At 43.9% G+C, this 17,108-nt stretch overlaps 1 protein-coding gene across 1 annotated transcript; it reads left to right on the top strand.

The window, feature by feature from the left end:
* Nucleotides 1-2,077: 2,077 nt before the first annotated feature.
* LOC143221607 (neuronal acetylcholine receptor subunit alpha-7-like) lies at nucleotides 2,078-12,000 on the top strand (the record flags this gene model as incomplete). The annotated part of the gene is given in 8 exon segments (XM_076447004.1): nucleotides 2,078-2,153; nucleotides 4,161-4,355; nucleotides 6,320-6,406; nucleotides 7,911-8,020; nucleotides 8,611-8,752; nucleotides 9,534-9,656; nucleotides 9,659-9,927; nucleotides 11,833-12,000. Coding segments are annotated over 8 exon segments (1,170 nt in total), but the record flags the coding sequence as incomplete, so codon positions are not given.
* Between the last annotated feature and the right edge of the window lie 5,108 nt (nucleotides 12,001-17,108).

Here is a 17,108-nt window from a genome sequence, read left to right as displayed (position 1 = left end):
AACAATAAATGCGACAGCGCGGCGTGCAGAGAATTCTCAGTAATGCAGTTTCTCCCTGGCTGTTTCAGTTGGTTAATACAATGGCCGGATGGACTATATCCAAATTTCTTCGACGTAATACTTTCCGCGTTGATTGCTGCAAATTGCGAGGCTTCGAATCGGGAATGAACGCTTTTAACTTGCTCCCCGATCGGTCATTCTCGCGTGAATGTTTCAAATTTTTCTCCCTATTCTTAATCGTTTCCTAAGTAAATTTTAATTCTCAATTTTAAAGTCAATTATAAAATTGAACTCAAATTTTAGTGTCATTTACGAAATTTATTTAACTCTGGATGATTACAGCTCTTGGAGTCATGTGACGTAGGAAAATCAAATATACTTTTATTCGATAGATTTACGATCGTGTGTAAAATAATTATTTCACTTTGAAAATAGACAAAATAGCGAATTCTCGAATTAAACATTCCACGATATTTTATATTTATCATGCCTAATTTGTACTTTGAGAACTTTTGCGAATCTCGTTCGGAACGCGATAAGGGATGAAACGTTCGTTATTATCGTAGTTACGCGAAACGTCTAAAATGCTCGACCTATCTTCCTTCATTTGTCACCTGTGATCATTCTGAATAATTAAAATTCAGGATGCGAATTACACGGTGCGACGGAATTCGAGAATGCTTGAGGGTTCATTAAAGAGGACAATAAACAGGACGAAGTAGTAAGGGGTAGGTGTAAGAGGCAGGAAAGTGGAATATACGATGCTTCCCTAGGTTACATTCGATTACGAGATACCTAACACAACTTGCCCTTATCGATCATTATCGAAATTGGCTTCGAGTGCCGCAATTTCCTACTCGAGTCACTCGCGGACGATAACGCAATGCATACAACAAAATTTTAGTCGGTGTCAAGTGTCACCGTCATTCTTATAATAATTTGAACACCATCTTAATATCGATATATGCATAACACATATATAGCATAGGGAATTGATATTAACACTAGATCTATCGGCCTGTAATACGCGTCTAGATATTGGGTCGAAAAGAATGTAATTTCACTCGTTTCAGATAGCGGTGAATTGCATTAATTTGTTGAGTTAAGTGAATTTCTTTCAATTCGTGTGGAATCCAATATCAAACTTTTTAACAAGTACGAGACATTTCATTATGTCATCATCAACTTCAGAATGTCGACCAGAACGTTAGTTATCTTTAAGTGAAAAATCTCCAAAATGAAGTTTTTTAAACCAATTCTGACACGTGAGTTTTTTGCCTTTATGGAAATAAAAATGTAAAATTTATCGAAAATGCCTGTTTTTGTTCTCCACATTAAAATTGATCGTAAACTAAGAGTTGCAAACAAACTTACACGGAATTTGTATCTGTAATAATCTAAAGGTATGAACTACCAAATTTCAAGAGAAAAGAGTTCTAACATTGATAAAAGAATAATGAAACATACATAACGCTGTCTACTGGTGTAAACTGAAATTACTTTCTTGCCAACTCCATATAATTAAAATATTTTAAACGTAATTAAAATATTAAACGTAATACACGTGCATTACATATCGTGGTGCGTGTAGAAACAATTTCACTACTTTCATCCGTGTGTTATTCTTATATACACCATTCTAATCTCGCAGTCTGTCGATCGCGAAAGGTAGCCATTAATTGTCAACTATTAACCCTTTGCACTTCGCTGCCCCTTCTCAGGGAACATTGAAGTTTATTAGCGATTAAGGATAGTAATAAAAAAAAAATCAAATAATAATTTATTCCAGCACATCTTTTTGAGAAATGTATATTTTCCTGATGTTTTCTCTGGAAATAGCAGAAGAAATGAAGTCACGATGTAGTAAAATTACTGAGATATATAAAAAGAACGCGACCATCCACATCTTCGGCGAACATTGTTCCGAGTGCAAAGGGTTAAGAATTATTCGAGCTGAGAATCTACGTCTACGTTATTTTCATAGCATCACTCTAAATTGCACTTGCCGCAATGGAAACTGTTGCGCACTGCGGTTATAATAACTTCCACCTAATCGATCGTAATAAATTTTCAACAGTTGGACCTGCAACTGCAAGACGAGTCCGGTGGTGACATCAGCAGTTTCATCACTAACGGCGAGTGGGATCTGTTAGGTGAGTTTTTACAACCCTTATCGGGGTTCGACCCGTCACACGGCCAGTTCGCCCGCCGTGAAAACGCTTCCAGGACGATTAGCAATTCTAAAATCCCAGGCAAGTTCTAGGGCACAAAGGATCCAGCGATCAATTCGTGTCGTAGGTCGACACCAGCTGCGTCTTACCACCGGCATGCTTTATCTGGTCCAGATTTTCATCGGAGCTACGCGCGGCACTAACGTCTTCGGGTGTACCCGGGGTGAAAATTAATTTCGAACTCGGTGCACTGCGTGCAATCTAATTATTCCGATCGCGACGGGAACGCGGATAAATCTTTCGGACGAGCCAATTCCGAGAACACGAGGACATCGCGTTTCGGCGTTCTCGAAACTGAATCCTGAAATTCCCTTGAAAGCAGATCGCGTGATCGAAAGTTCTAAAAACGCTTTCAATGGAATATCATCGTGTCCTATAATGAATCATTAACGCAGCTGCTCGCGGAATTATTCAATTCCATTCTGCCGGGTATCGTTCAACGTTTGCCTCGAATTGACAGCTTATCTGTTTATTTTCCTGCAAATTGCGTAATGCCTGCTCGTTAATTTTCCAAAATTGGCAAAAGATAGGTCGACGTTGACGCATGCTTGCTTTCATTCCTGACACAAGCACGTTTCTGTGCGTTTGCATAAATATCGTGTGACAATTTTCAATAAACAGCTCGCGTTGAATATTTCCCATGCGTTTCATATTTATCGTATATTTATATTCGCGTTCTTCGCGAATTCTATGAAAAGTTAATTTCACGGGTATTTTTTGCTCGTTCGATACTTTCCCTCGATAACGAAAAGACACGTAAACGTGTCCCCTTATCTGTTCGTAAAAATACCGCGCATAAAAGTGGCAGATAAAAAGAGACACTTACGACACTCGGTGTAACGTGGTATATAGAGAACGCATACAGGTTTGTAAAACGCAAATTGTAAAATAAAAGCGTCACGTTCCACGGACACGTAGCTTTTATTTCCGGGATGCATACGCGCAAGGTGTCGGTATGTACGCGGCATGCATAGAAAGCTTATGAAGCCCTCGGCAGAAATGTGTCTTAAGTGACTGCAGTCGTTGCGAAATGTGGCTATAACCGAAGAAACGCTTGAAAATGAAGTCGCGGTCTCGCTTCCGGCATGTCGGGATAATTCGAGTGTATGGTCGCGTAAAAATAGTCGAGTCATCGGTATCGAGCCAGGCCTTTTATTTCCGCGAGCTTTTCCATGCGAGCTGAACACTTGGCACTTCTCTGCTCTGTCGTCGTTGCGTTCACCTCGCTGTCTGCTGTCTTCTGCCAACTTCGCTAACCTCTACACAACGGCGGAGGCTTGATGAAAAGTTGCCACATTCCGGTCGCGAGAATGTCGCAGCTTGCCAGAGATCACCACGCTGCGGCGATGGATCTTTCGAAATCGCGAAACGATTCACGGGACAGCTGGAAGAAGGAGAACGGGAATGTTTCCTACAGGCGAGTAATGATCGAGCGGGGATGGAAATTTCGTCACGGACGTTTACGGCGAGTGTCGGAGATGCGAGAGAGGACAGAGTGTACTCGAGATTAAAGCGTGGAGAACTGCGGCCGCCCGAGTTTCGGCTGGACGTGACTGAATGTCCCTGAGCAGGTCTGGGTTGTTTGTCCGAAATGGGTAAAAGAGATTGCGAAATAGAGGAAGATAGAGGGTATGTAGGTTGAACGGAATTGTCGAGTTCGGGTCACTCTTGCTGCATGGGGGGTAGCTTCGAAAAATATGCCGTGTCCGTGGAAAATCGACATCTGCGGAGGATAGGTAGAGAATATTAATACGAAAATGATGCGAAACACCGGATTACTTGTACTAATTTATATGATTCTGTTAGAACCATAGGTCGACGTTACGCTGGAAGCTGAATGAGAAGTCTCAGCGAAGAGTAAATTTGAGGGATAATTAATTTAATCGATCCACTGGTTTGCTTTTTATATTCTTCGTCTTCTTGTTACAGGGGTGCCTGGTAAAAGGAACGAAATTTATTACAATTGCTGCCCAGAACCATATATAGATATAACGTTCGTGGTGATCATCAGAAGGCGGACTCTTTACTATTTCTTCAACCTGATCGTGCCGTGTGTCCTGATTGCCAGCATGGCCGTTCTGGGATTCACCTTGCCACCCGATTCCGGCGAGAAGCTCTCTCTAGGCAAGTTAGATATCCGCTCTACATGCTAGAAGATTAAACGTTGCCTACCTATCGCCAGAACTACGGCAGGAAGCTGCTGAATGGTTAATGAACTGTTCGTTTCCTAGCGTCCTCGTTCCGAAGGAAACAATTCTTCGCTGCTCGAATTAATTTCCTTTTGTCACGCGAATGAATACTGATATCGCGATAGCTCGTGCAAGCGATAAGTAAACAACTGGTCGCTCGTCTAGGAGCTTTTACAAAAATTCCCAGACACGCCGTAGAACGTAGAGCGTAGCTAATTTTCGCTTAGCGATGAATTTCGATGATTTCGTGATTTATGCGAAATCTTCTTTCATTTTTGCCAGTTATATTCGTCGTTGTACTTATGATCAGTAAAATTCACGGCAGAGGGAAATATTCGATGTCGAATTTCGATCCTGGTATTACGAAGATACCTTCTTTAAAATCGATCCTTGGTAAATCACGAAATGGCCGAATTATTAGTAATTCGGTGGAAGTTTAATCGATAAATCACGGTAATTTCATTTTTATATTACCGACCAGGGTATTTATCCCAGACATCGTGAATATAAGTCTCTGTATTAATCTTAAATTGTAAATTTATATTTTTACGTGGCGTTTTAGTCTTTCGTCTAATTTCTTTACATGCACGTACAGCGATAATTGGAGGATTTGTGTCTAAAACGATTCCAATGAATTTTCAAACAACCAAGAGAAGTCGTACCGTCTTAAAACCGCCATTTTTTATATAAATCCTTCGATCAGAGCGAAAATAGCTGCAGGGTCATGGTCCCATACTACGAAGGTTTCCAAAAATTGATCCAATTATTCAGCAGTGCCGAATGCTATCATGCCGACGCGTTCACGAAGTCATCGCGTTATTTCGTTGCGAGCCTTCCCCGAGATTCCGGTGATTACTATCTCCCGGCAAGTTCAAATCGCTTGCCGGCATAATTGCAATTCCTTGCAAGCTTCGGAACACGCTATAACAGCTCACGTGATTAGATTCAGTCGAGTTCTAGTAACGTATCGAATTGTACGGGAGATTATAGTCGAGTCGATGTCGCAGGCATTCATGTACCGGTGAAGTATTGGAATTTATTGATCATTCTTGCTTCATGATCTCGCGATTGAAACGCAAAGAACGGCAGCTAAAGAAGTCGACGACCGCACGTTTTTCGTCTAACAATTTCTATAACCGATCGAATTAACTCTTCGAAGTACAAGATTATGCAACAGCGAGGATTCTGCGCGTAAATTGTTTTAATTAGAAAGGTGACGGAATGCGTTTACGTTATACGCTTGGCATAGAAATAAGGCAAGACCACTGAGGGAAGAAACGAAATTTCACTTGCATACTGGAGTACCGAGCGATACTATCGTGCAGGTATTTCACGAAACACGTTCTCTCCAACACGAATAATGGTACATCCCACACGACAGAGGACCACGCAGTGAGTATTTCTTGCCGTGCTTCTAGCAGTCTTGCTATTTCGAGATGCCACCGACAACATCCCACGATGCATGTTCAGACGTTCGAAAAGGTAGAACATACTTTGTAACGCCGTACTTCAAAGAGTTAACGAATATCGCGCGACTTCGAATTTCACCGCACGCATAATTTTATTGCCGCAAGCGCGCTGTAATTCCCAAGAAATCCGCCTTACGAAATATCTCAGGTCTCGCGAATGATTTCTCCATCAGCTTCAGCTTTTTAAATAATATCGAGCAAACCCTGATAGGAATGATTTCGAAAGGAAACTAGAGCATGATAGTTGATAGACATGAGCGAAAGCACCTGTATTATCTAAAATGGGAAAAGTCACTGACACCTGGTCTTACCTTTGAGTCTCGAGCATCAGCAGCTGTGAGTCCTTCAGCCTGTTGTGGATTAATCTCGTTTGCTTAGAGGGTTTCTAGGTACGGTGATAATTAATTGGCCGAACGAACCTCTTTTGCAGGGGTAACCATTCTCTTGTCCCTCACTGTGTTCCTGAATATGGTGGCCGAGACAATGCCAGCGACTTCGGACGCCGTGCCACTGCTGGGTAAGTCCGTAAATTTCAGACCCCTTTTTTATTCCCTCCGTTTTACCGGAGGACCTCGGAGTCTTCCGCGTGGCCGAAATAAACTCGGGGTTTTTACCAACGGTCTGCCCTGGGAACAATGGAGCGTTTCGCAGACGCAAAGACAAGAGCCTGTGGCTTGATCTTTTATTCATAATTCGCCAAAGACTTCGAATATCGCAACGTGTCCGGAACGGCGTGGAAATCGTTTCGAAAAATTTCGCGGATGTCGCGAGATTCCTCGACCTACGTATCTTCGACCACGATTTCGTGAATTTCGGCGTTCTATAGAACGTCACGTGTCTGCAAAGCTCGTCGCACGACGAACGCCGCTTTCGCATTTCGTTGGAAACTTGGATCGCGGCTCGCGAACGGAATTAAGTAATGCAATGGAACCTTCGTTATCCCTCCGCTCTTTGTCCGTTATCCGAACGCTCGATCATCCGAAAGCTCTATTGTTCGGGAAACTATTTTCTTGTACAAGGCATCACGTTCTTCTCTGCCACTAAATAAGTTGCAGCGCCGATAGCCTGGCTCGCTTCAACGGATTAGATCATCGCGCCGTGATAAATGTGCAAAATTTCGAGGCGAGATCGTGTGAACGGCTTTCCAAAGGTTAAGCGATCAAAAGCGAGTCTTCATCGAACGAACGCTTTTAAATTTACCAGTTAAAGACGAAACGCCGTTATCGAGACCCTCTCGCGATATTTCCTAACGCGTTGCTGGCAACAAGCTCTTCTCGTAAGTCGAAAATGGAAGCGCACAAGCGTGTTCTCGGTGATACTTCGATTAAGACGAAAAGCCTCGAGTTTTCCATTAAACTTCCTCCCAGGCAACGCGATAGTCAATCGACGTGGACCTGACTGTTCCTTGATAGATAGCCTATTGGCAAGTGTAAACTATTCGGAAGTCGACGAGGGTGAGCTATTAAGAGGCTCGGAGGATGTCTTTCTTGACTTGTCAGCCTAGACCTCGCATATTCTGCAACCTTTCACCGGGAAAAATCGGTTATCGTGGTCAGGTGGAAAATTTTCTCGTATCTACGAAGAAAATCCTTCGACGTTCCGAAATCTCTTCGTTCGAAATCCATCCTATTTAGAAGCTTACACAGCGGTCTCGAGTCGTCGTACACGTATCTGATCAGTGTATCGTAACGTGAGGCTTATCATGCCTCGTCCTTTATCCTCGGAGGAGGATTCCCACATTGCAGACAGAACTATCCGAGTGACAGTAGTGGCATGACAGTAGTAACAGAACGTACGGGTCAGACGCGGGTTTGGACAACCTACGTCCATTGATACCGCAACGGGCAGGCGAACGTTTTGAAATTGATATTTGGATCGACGGGATTGCCGTCAACCCGCGACTTCGATTGAAACGATATCGATAACGACGAACGACTCGCGAGTGTGTCCGATTAATTTTAATTCGGCATAGCCTGTCGCATCGGTCACGCTTTCCCTCAATTTTTCCAATGTTTCCGCAGGAACGTACTTCAACTGTATTATGTTTATGGTGGCCAGCAGTGTTGTCAGCACCATTATGATTTTAAATTATCATCACCGGAATGCTGACACTCATGAAATGTCCGAATGGGTAAGCAGTCCTTTCGTCAAATTAATTCGGCACGCGAACTCTTAGATCTTGCTCATCCCGGTTATCGCGAAATCATTTCCTTTCTTTTTTTTTTTCAATGTATTTCCGAGGAATTTAAACCCGCAAAAGTACACACAGAGCGTGCATATTTCGGATTTAAAAGTAATAACGGAGAATCTCGTTTTCCCTCACGGAAATTACTGCGACGCGCTTTTTTAACGAAGTAATATTTACGTTTATTAAGCTTTAATATCCCGGTTTATTATCCCGGTTTGCAGAATTTCAACTATTTTCTCTATCCGGGCAAAGCTGTTTCTCGGGCGATCTTATCCTGTACGCGACTTCAATTAACGCGAGCTCATGTGCTTCCAAGTATGCTTCAGGTTTGCTTTGCTTGTTAACTGAATTCACCGTTTCGAGTCCTACTAAGCTTCCACCTTGCGCCGATTTTATTCTTTGGCATATCCTGCCGGTTATGAGAAAAACGTGAACCGTTTCTGTCGTCAACTAGTTTCATTTTGAGTTTCATTTAACGCGATTCGGAGAACTTCGAATTACGTGGAAAATGATATTTCGAATGTGATTTTCAGGTGAAAGTGCTATTCCTTTATTGGCTGCCTTTTATACTACGTATGTCACGACCAGGTGATAAGGAAGAGAGGGAGGCGCAAAAGTCTCAAAAACCGTCTCCAGTCACTGGTAATTTAGTGACACGAAAAAGCATCGACATAAGTACTGATAACATTTACTACTATATGTGTTTTATATAAATGTTTAACTGTGTAAACACTGTTCTCAGTCACTCGTTACCAAAGTGTGCACACAGCACCCCAAGGCACACCTGACTTACTTCGAGTCATATGCATGTGTGTGACCGTACTTGAACGAGATACGAGTATCGTTAATCATCAAAGAAGTAAAATGATGGCAGAAATTAACTACCCATTTCTCCTTTGACATTCTTGTACATCCTTTGCCAGACGTATTGTACATACGCTATATTCTCGTGTAAACTTTCCAAAGAACCTCTTTATAAATTATTTATTCACCGTCTCTGTGTTACTTACGAAATGACGAAACTTCCGTAATGCGCCTCACGATTTCAAAGTCCAGAAGTAATGAAAGTATAGTAGTATTTGTCACTCAGTTTCCAACCCGTCTCCCCTTTCATCTCACCCTTTCTTTCGTTGTAAATATTTTTCACAGCCTCGTATATCCAATACCATATATGCCAGTACGATATTACCACGTTGCTATCGCGTTATCTTTCAAAGAAACTTGTTCGAATTATTTATTTGCTTCTCCTAGAGAAACCGTCTATGAAGCTGAAATTATATCTGTAAAGTATCCTTTATCTGTAAAATCGAAGAAAGATAACGCGCAGTAGTATTCGTCGCTCGGTTTTCCCTCCTTTACCTGTTTCTCATTTTTCTAAATCTCTAATTACGAATATAAGAAACGCCGAACACTATACCGATTCTCGTTCCCTCATCGTGACAATTTATCGAAACAGGCGGTAGCAAGAGTCACGACCTGGAGCTTCGTCAAAGGAGCAGCAAGTCCCTCCTGGCGAATGTGCTGGACCTCGATGACAATGCACTGGCGTCTCGCAATGACCTCTTGAACAACGTGTACAATACCCTGGCCCTCACCATCACACGATGGGCCACGGGCACAGCCACATACACACGACGCCCCATCATCATCATAGCCATGCTGCGACGCCGCATCATCAACACGCTACGCCACTGGCACACTCCACTTATCCGGGGACGATTCAGATCAGTCACACGCCGCATCATCATCCACATCCGGCAGAGACGTCAGGCCCCCAGGTCGAAACGATACTTCAGAACGCGTGTTTCTGTGCCCGAAACGAGCTCATTTTGATCCTCAAAGAAATTAAGGTACGTCTAATACGAATCGTATTCTTCAACGCTGAACCTAAACGACCAAATCTTTCCATTCTTCCTTCTCATCGTTGTCCCCATCTAGTGACGAAAGATCTAACCTTCGTTTACGAACGGAAAAATAAAAAACCGAACACGTCTCCTCCGTTTTGCTTCTTACACCTGATCCTCGAGTCTATCGTTGCGCTTCCTCGTCGTGTTGGTTGGCAATTTTCTGGAGCTTCGCGACGTGGATACTTTAATGCAGTAGCGACTTTCAGAGCGAAAGAATAATGCTTGCAAGTTACACGGTAAATATGCATTTTATTTACGCTCGGCGGCAACAATGCAGCGCACGGCAGACATTAAAACGAATTAGGAACTCGTTAAACGCACGACTAATTCGGGCCCCTCTTTCATAAACAAACATCTGCACTCTGAAGCACTGCAACGTTTACGAACTTGAGCCGCTTCTTTATTTTTAATAGAAAGAAGTGTCGTCCGTTAATAATAATGAGGATGACAATTAGCGTGTTCTTGCGAAATATACGCTGCGGTACTTCGGCTAATTACCAAGTGTACACTCATTTTAATTTGCCCGTAAGTGCAGAAACTTTCGTGTAAATTCCCGTGTAGTATAATAACGGAACACGTAGCTGCGTGGCGTGCTGACGAACGTGAAACCATTCTCTGTTGTACTACTGTTTGTGCAGGATTATTAAAGCCCGTCCATTTCTCCAGTCGCTACTGACACGGGAAAGTCAAACACTCGAATACCTATCGGTGTTCATAATTACGAACCGTATATTAGATGGGAAATCGCGAGTTTCTCTCGTGGTCCCGTGATAGGGATAATCGCTCACAATGTCACGGCCGTTCCGTATTTCGCCAAGTTTCTAGGATTCCTTTTACAACTTCCTAATAGATTCTTACCTGGAAACGATGGTCGCTCGAGGCGGAATTATCTATAATTTATTTTTGGCCGTGAATACCCTCGGATCCTGGTCAAATTGCCGGGCCGGGCTTGTGATTAACTTTTTACCCGACCCGATGATTATTATACGCGAAGAAGCAGAGTTTCTCGGTTGCTTATCCGCTGGCTAAACATATTGGTCCCTGATGGCAGCAGCCGGAGAATTAGCAACTCGCGGAGAGTTAGGAAGTTGAAGAGAGACCGCGTTAAAGGATAAATTCCGACTTTCCCTGCATATTATCGCGATGCTTTGTATTAATACATTCGGCAACACGGCAAATGGGCTCGGCGTAATTTGAAACGTGCTCCGGGGATTCTCAATTACGCGTTAATATTTCACGTGGCGAATCTGCGGGACAAAAGACGTCATCTTAGAGTAACGTATTAACGATTTGCTTTTATTTCGCGTGTATTCGACGTCGCGTTGCCGCTAGTAATTTGTCAGCGAATATAAATTCGCTGACATTTCGGCGACTGCTCACGTCAGCAGGCATTTCATTGAATTTGTTTCTTCCTTCGTATGTTTAAATTCCTTTATTTGTCCGGTCGAAATTTAAATTTCAAACGAAGCGCTTAAAAGCGTCGGGAGCTGCTGGTAACAAAATTGAAATATAATTCGCAGTGCAAAGGGTTAATGTAAACCGAAATGTACTTTACCTTCCCCCTGCAAATTAAGCACGAAATTCCATGAATTTTGGTAGAACGAGGACAGCTGTACCTCGATATTCCCGAAAACGGGCAACCCCTCGAGAAATCTACCACCCTCCTCTACCTTTTTTTTTTCGTTGTAAATCCATCTTCTGAACCGAGGACTGCTCTCCTTCGCGACAAACCTAACAGCGACGAGGCATGCGAGTATCCACGCTCCCTCCAACTCCGTCATCTTCCGTCGAATCCGTCTGCCCTGGAAACGAGTGCGATGCATCATGCTCGACGTATCCCTGTTACAGATAATCACGGATCAGATGAAGAGCGAGGACAAGAACACAAAAGTGAAGAACGACTGGAAGTTCGCGGCGATGGTGGTAGACAGAGTGTGCCTAATAATTTTTACTCTGTTCACTATCATCGCAACCATCACCGTCCTACTGTCGGCGCCACACATCATCGTCAAGTGATTTAAAAAAGTTGAGACAGCCGGCGTAATGTCGGAGGTCGACGAGGATCGTGTGCTGCGCATCAGTGCGGACGGCGAGGAACGCGAACGTGCAGGAGCTGAACACGATGACGACGACGACGATGACGACGACGATGACGATGACAGTGACGAAGACTACGACGACGACGACCTGGTCCACGCTTGGATCCCGCGGACAACGTTCACAACGATGTTTCTCCTACGCTTGGATGTTCAGTTGATCGGGATCGAGCCCCAGAGTCGTGTTACGCCTCGTTTCGGGTGATCCGCACCGTGATAGCAAGAGAACGATGCGAGGACACTAGGCTCTTCGTATTCTTTACGATATACATATATACATATATATATATAAAGCAAAATATATATATAAAAAGAGAGATATATGTGTATATCTCGTCACGTAGTTCATTCGAAGAGGATGCCTTAGCGGGACACGTTGAAAATGCGCCTACACAGGCGCGTTGAAAGGACACTGACGCGCGCGAGCGTTCACATGCACACGCACACACGATAGCATACGAACACGCCGGCCACGCCGAGGTATGTGCATCCCTGGTATTTGTTGTGCCACGATAGGGGTGGAACGCGAAGGATCGAGAGCCTGAAGTTCCTTTCGGTTGGAGTTGACGCGATTTTTCAACGAAAATTGGACGTTAGCGGCGCGATGACGTAAACCGACTGGTGGATCGAAGGTAGCGTACATTTCTTTCCCCTATTTTCGTTCGTTTCCGTTCCAAGCCTCGAAAGACTCGGGGTTCGATGAATTTCCATTTGCCTGCATCGTCATTTCCAACTGCACCGCGAAAACTCTAATTCCACGGAAGTCAACGGAAGATGCTGATTCGTTCTTCGTTCCCGTGGACGTTGCTCTCTCCTTGATCCGTGGGAAGAGATCATCGGCGGAGGTCGGAGAAAATTGCTTTTGTTCCACTTATCATCCCTGAGTTACGTTTCACCGAGTTGGCCGGAGCGTCGCCTTGGAGCTGAAGGAATCGCCGCTTATCTAACAACGTCGTCGCTGGGATTTTATTATCTGGAAGCTGTTCTACTGGAAATCGCGTGACGAATCGCCCGGCTGAAAGCGCGAACTGGAACGTTCGTCTTCGAAACTCGCTTCGGCGATAGTTGCACGGGATGCAAATAAATCTGCGTACACGCGTGTACGACACGAACACGCATACACGTACACGCGCACATATTACACGCATACATCAGCGAGAGACAGAACATAGAAACACAGAGCACCGAGGACCGTCGAAGCGTTTGAATTTGTTAAAGGATAAATCGGGTTTCACGGTACGGTCCGTGACCGCGAAACGATTTTTCGTTTGGTCCTGTATGCGGCCGTGTCCAACCAGAAAGAGAGAAAGAGAGAAAGATAGAGAGAGAAAGTGAGAGAGAGTCTGGTATAAAAGTGAACGAGAGAGAGAGAGAGAGAGAAAGAGAAAGAGAGCGAAAGCGAGAGAGAAAGAGAGATACAAACAAAAGAGAGAGAAGCTGAAGAAGGGTACACTGCTCCTTTTATTATGCTTTTAAAGAGAAAAAGAAGGAAGAAAGAGGAACGAGAGAAGACAGACGTATAAGAACACACGATTATGAGCAAAGCGCACACGATAAAATATTCTGAAGAATTGCAGAAGCAACAGAAAATCCAAAAAAAAAAAAAAAAGTAAAAGCGAACATGAATAATAAGTAAAAATAATAACTACACACAATGAACTGCCAAGATGTTTCAAGACAATGCCAGTGAATTTTATTATCCGTATCACTAGTAAGTAAATCGACGACAACTGAAATAAAACGGAGGATTTATACTACGATTATAAGAAGGCGTGCGACAGCGCAACGTTTAAAGCAAAACCGACAAAAAGAAAAAAAAAAATAAATAAATACTGTTCTTTGTTAGCTCGTAAGAGAAATTCGGCGTAAGCAAGCGGCAAGAAAGGAAGAACGAGAGAGACAGAAAGAAAGTTAAAGAGCGTATGAGTAAGAGAGTCAGGGAGGGAGAGCCTGTGTTAGAACGAGAGAAAGAGAGAAAGGGAGAGAGAGAATGGCGACGCCGGCAATGGATGACTTCGAATGGAATAATGACGATGATGACGATTGACTTAGCGCAGCATCTTTCTTCATTTTTACGCGTTTCTTTCCCTTCTATCGGCGGACATCGTTTGTTGTTGTCCCTCTGTACACGCTTGTACAAGCGCACACACGGTACACTCTCTCTCACACACACACACACACACACACGTTCTACTCCGCACGCGTTACACGTCCATCTACGCGAACGCTCTTACATACACACACGATACACACACGCGCATACACACTCGAGCAGACATCAGACCAGACACGAATCCACGCGCAAAACTTTTTCGATCTAACGTTCCAGGGAGGCAGGCTTTCGCATCCTCGAGATCTCGCGTGACTTCCGGCGAAACCGACGTTCACCATCCACGAAACGAGGCGTCTACCTTCGCGATCGGATCCGGGACTCGCGACGCGATTCCAAAGCATTTCGGGGCTGTTAGTGTATATTTACTTTTTTAAAAGTCGAGTCGGCTACGGACCATGCGAATCTCGATGATCCACGATGGATGGACGACGCGCGTCGTTCCCTTTCGAATAATCCCGAACGACCGGACGGTTCTGGCCACGTTTTTTCTAACGCTGTTCGAACCGGTGCCGGGGCCGATTCGCTCCTCGAATTCGAATCGAACACGAACCGAACAACGAGATCTCGAGCGATCGCCGGGGCCTGATCCTTGAATAATCTCTTGCTCTTCGACCGCACGCTACTCGCCCTAAATGGCCAAACCATTTGCAGTTCGTCTGCGAAGGTACCCAGGTCGGATTATCCGTCAACGGACGCACACCAGTTCCGATTGATTTTCTTGTTTGTCGCTGCAAAGTGGAATCCCTTTCCCGTCGAAAGCGTCGCGGGAAATCGAGGGAAATAACGAAGGAACATCGGAACATTCTTCACTCGCGCGTTTCCAAACGTCTGTCAGGCTATATATCGAAATATTTTCATCGATCGATTACCCTCGTCGCACGAGTTTCTTTCGCGTTGATCGGGGATCGTTTCCGACGATCGAGTCGAACTTTCTATCGTTTGATCGTTTCAATCTTTCGATCAAGATGGCCGTGCCAGCTATCCGTAGCAGTTAAGCTGCACGCGCATCGCCGTTCCTCTTCCAGCGCCCCATTAGAATCCTCGTCGGCCGCCAGTCCAGAAGCAGGAAACATTTTAGTCAATATATATACGAATGCTCAGTATTTAATACGATATTCCAATCAATACTTTGACCGGTGGCAGGCTCGAGATTCGTGGCGATGCTCGGACGAATCGACGTCGCCGGGAATTGGATTTCCTTTGCCAGCTGTATGAGTCACCGCGTTTCCGAGCAACGTTAGGTTTCATGCTGTACTTCGTTAATTTCAATGATCCGACGGTTTTACTTCACCTCGACTCGTTTCAGGCTGTACTTGCATTGAAACAACGCCTTAACCTGCTCTCGCCCTGCTCTCGACTCGAGCGTGTAATAATTATTTCCATCTTTCTCCAACCGCGACCCAATCTGCCCGCGTAATTACCCAATGCCGATTTTATAATATTGCATCGCCGCCGAAAATTTACGTTATATTATAAACGCTTCGCGAGAAGTTAGGAAAATTGCCGAACGATATTGGTTTCCTTCGCTTCGTTCAGTTTCAATTTTTCCCATTGAAAGCCTGTTCTTTGTCGATTACCTGTCGCGACACGGCGTTGTTTCAACGCGACAGAGATTAATGCACCGTCTACTTTCGATTAGCCACGCGAGACCAGCTCGGTTAGAAAAGCCATAGAGGACCTTATCCTTAGACGCAGAAATTAATCGTAAATGTCCCATCTGCGCTTGATGAGAGCGCGAAACGCGTTAAAGTACCAAACTTTAGCTCCCGTAGAGCAGAAGAATTTATTCCTCTCGCGGAAAATAAAACAGTGCAAACGAAGGCTCAAAAAGACGCGAAAAAAGAGACGGGAACGTAGAGAAACGCAATCTCGTCGACTGCGCCGAGCAAGGAGGAAATGGAGAAACACTCGACAATTATTAAGACGAACGAAAAAACTTGGCAACGCAAGAAGAGAAGCATCGGAATCTCGTTAACGGATAGTCTCGCAGGCGGGTTTTGTTGAACACATAGCAAAAGCGAAATGAAAACGGAGAAAATACACGAAAAGCAAAAAAAAAAAAAGAAAAAAAAACTATAGCACGTTTTGGCCATTGGCATTGACGCGACAACCAATCACGTTATCTTTTAAATACTATTATAATGGTTACAAAATAATAATTAAAGGGAAAAAACACGTTGTTAATGATGTTACAGGAACGATTTAAAAGAAAAAAAAAAATAATAATAATAATAATAATACGTAGAGGATATAAACTATAATCGATAACGCCTCGATTGGTGGATTAACCATTCTCGATCTTTAAATCAGCTAATTAATTAAACTAATGGATTAAATTTAAAGCACTTAATGGTTCGCGCCGGAAGGTTTTGGTAGAATACAGTACTACAGTAGGGAAGACAAAACGAAAAATGTTAAAAAAAACACGGCTATCTCGTGCGAGTGTCGTCAGAGAAGCAAAGGAATCGCGGAAAAGATAAATACCAACGGCGAAAGTGTCGATCGAAGTAGACGAAGGAAGGAAACGACAGGAAAGGCAGGAGAAAAGAACGTAACAGGATCGACACTGCGAACTATGCCACGGTTCCGATGATTTCGTTTCGCGATGGATCGTTTCCAACGTTTTTCCTGGCAAACACCCGCAAATACGAGAATCGCGAATCCCGCGACGACTTTTATCGCGAAACGAACAATCCTCCGTGGTTTCTTCCTTTCTTTTTCTTTTCCGCAGCCGCGTTTGCTGTAGTTCAAGTTGGTGGAAAGAGATTTATTGTTAAAACGCGACGAACCTCGATCCTTCCACGACCAATTCGGCTAACAGCCGCGACGAGACAGCTAATTAACCTCGGTGAAATTGAAACTCTTCGTGTTTCCGAGGAATTCGATCAATCAAATGTAACAAAACTCTGATTTCC

This window comes from Lasioglossum baleicum, unplaced genomic scaffold, assembly GCF_051020765.1.
Source record: "Lasioglossum baleicum unplaced genomic scaffold, iyLasBale1 scaffold2796, whole genome shotgun sequence".
NCBI lineage: Eukaryota > Metazoa > Arthropoda > Insecta > Hymenoptera > Halictidae > Lasioglossum > Lasioglossum baleicum.
The sequence above is the reverse complement of the archived record's forward strand: the minus strand, read 5'-3'. Positions and strand labels throughout refer to the sequence as shown.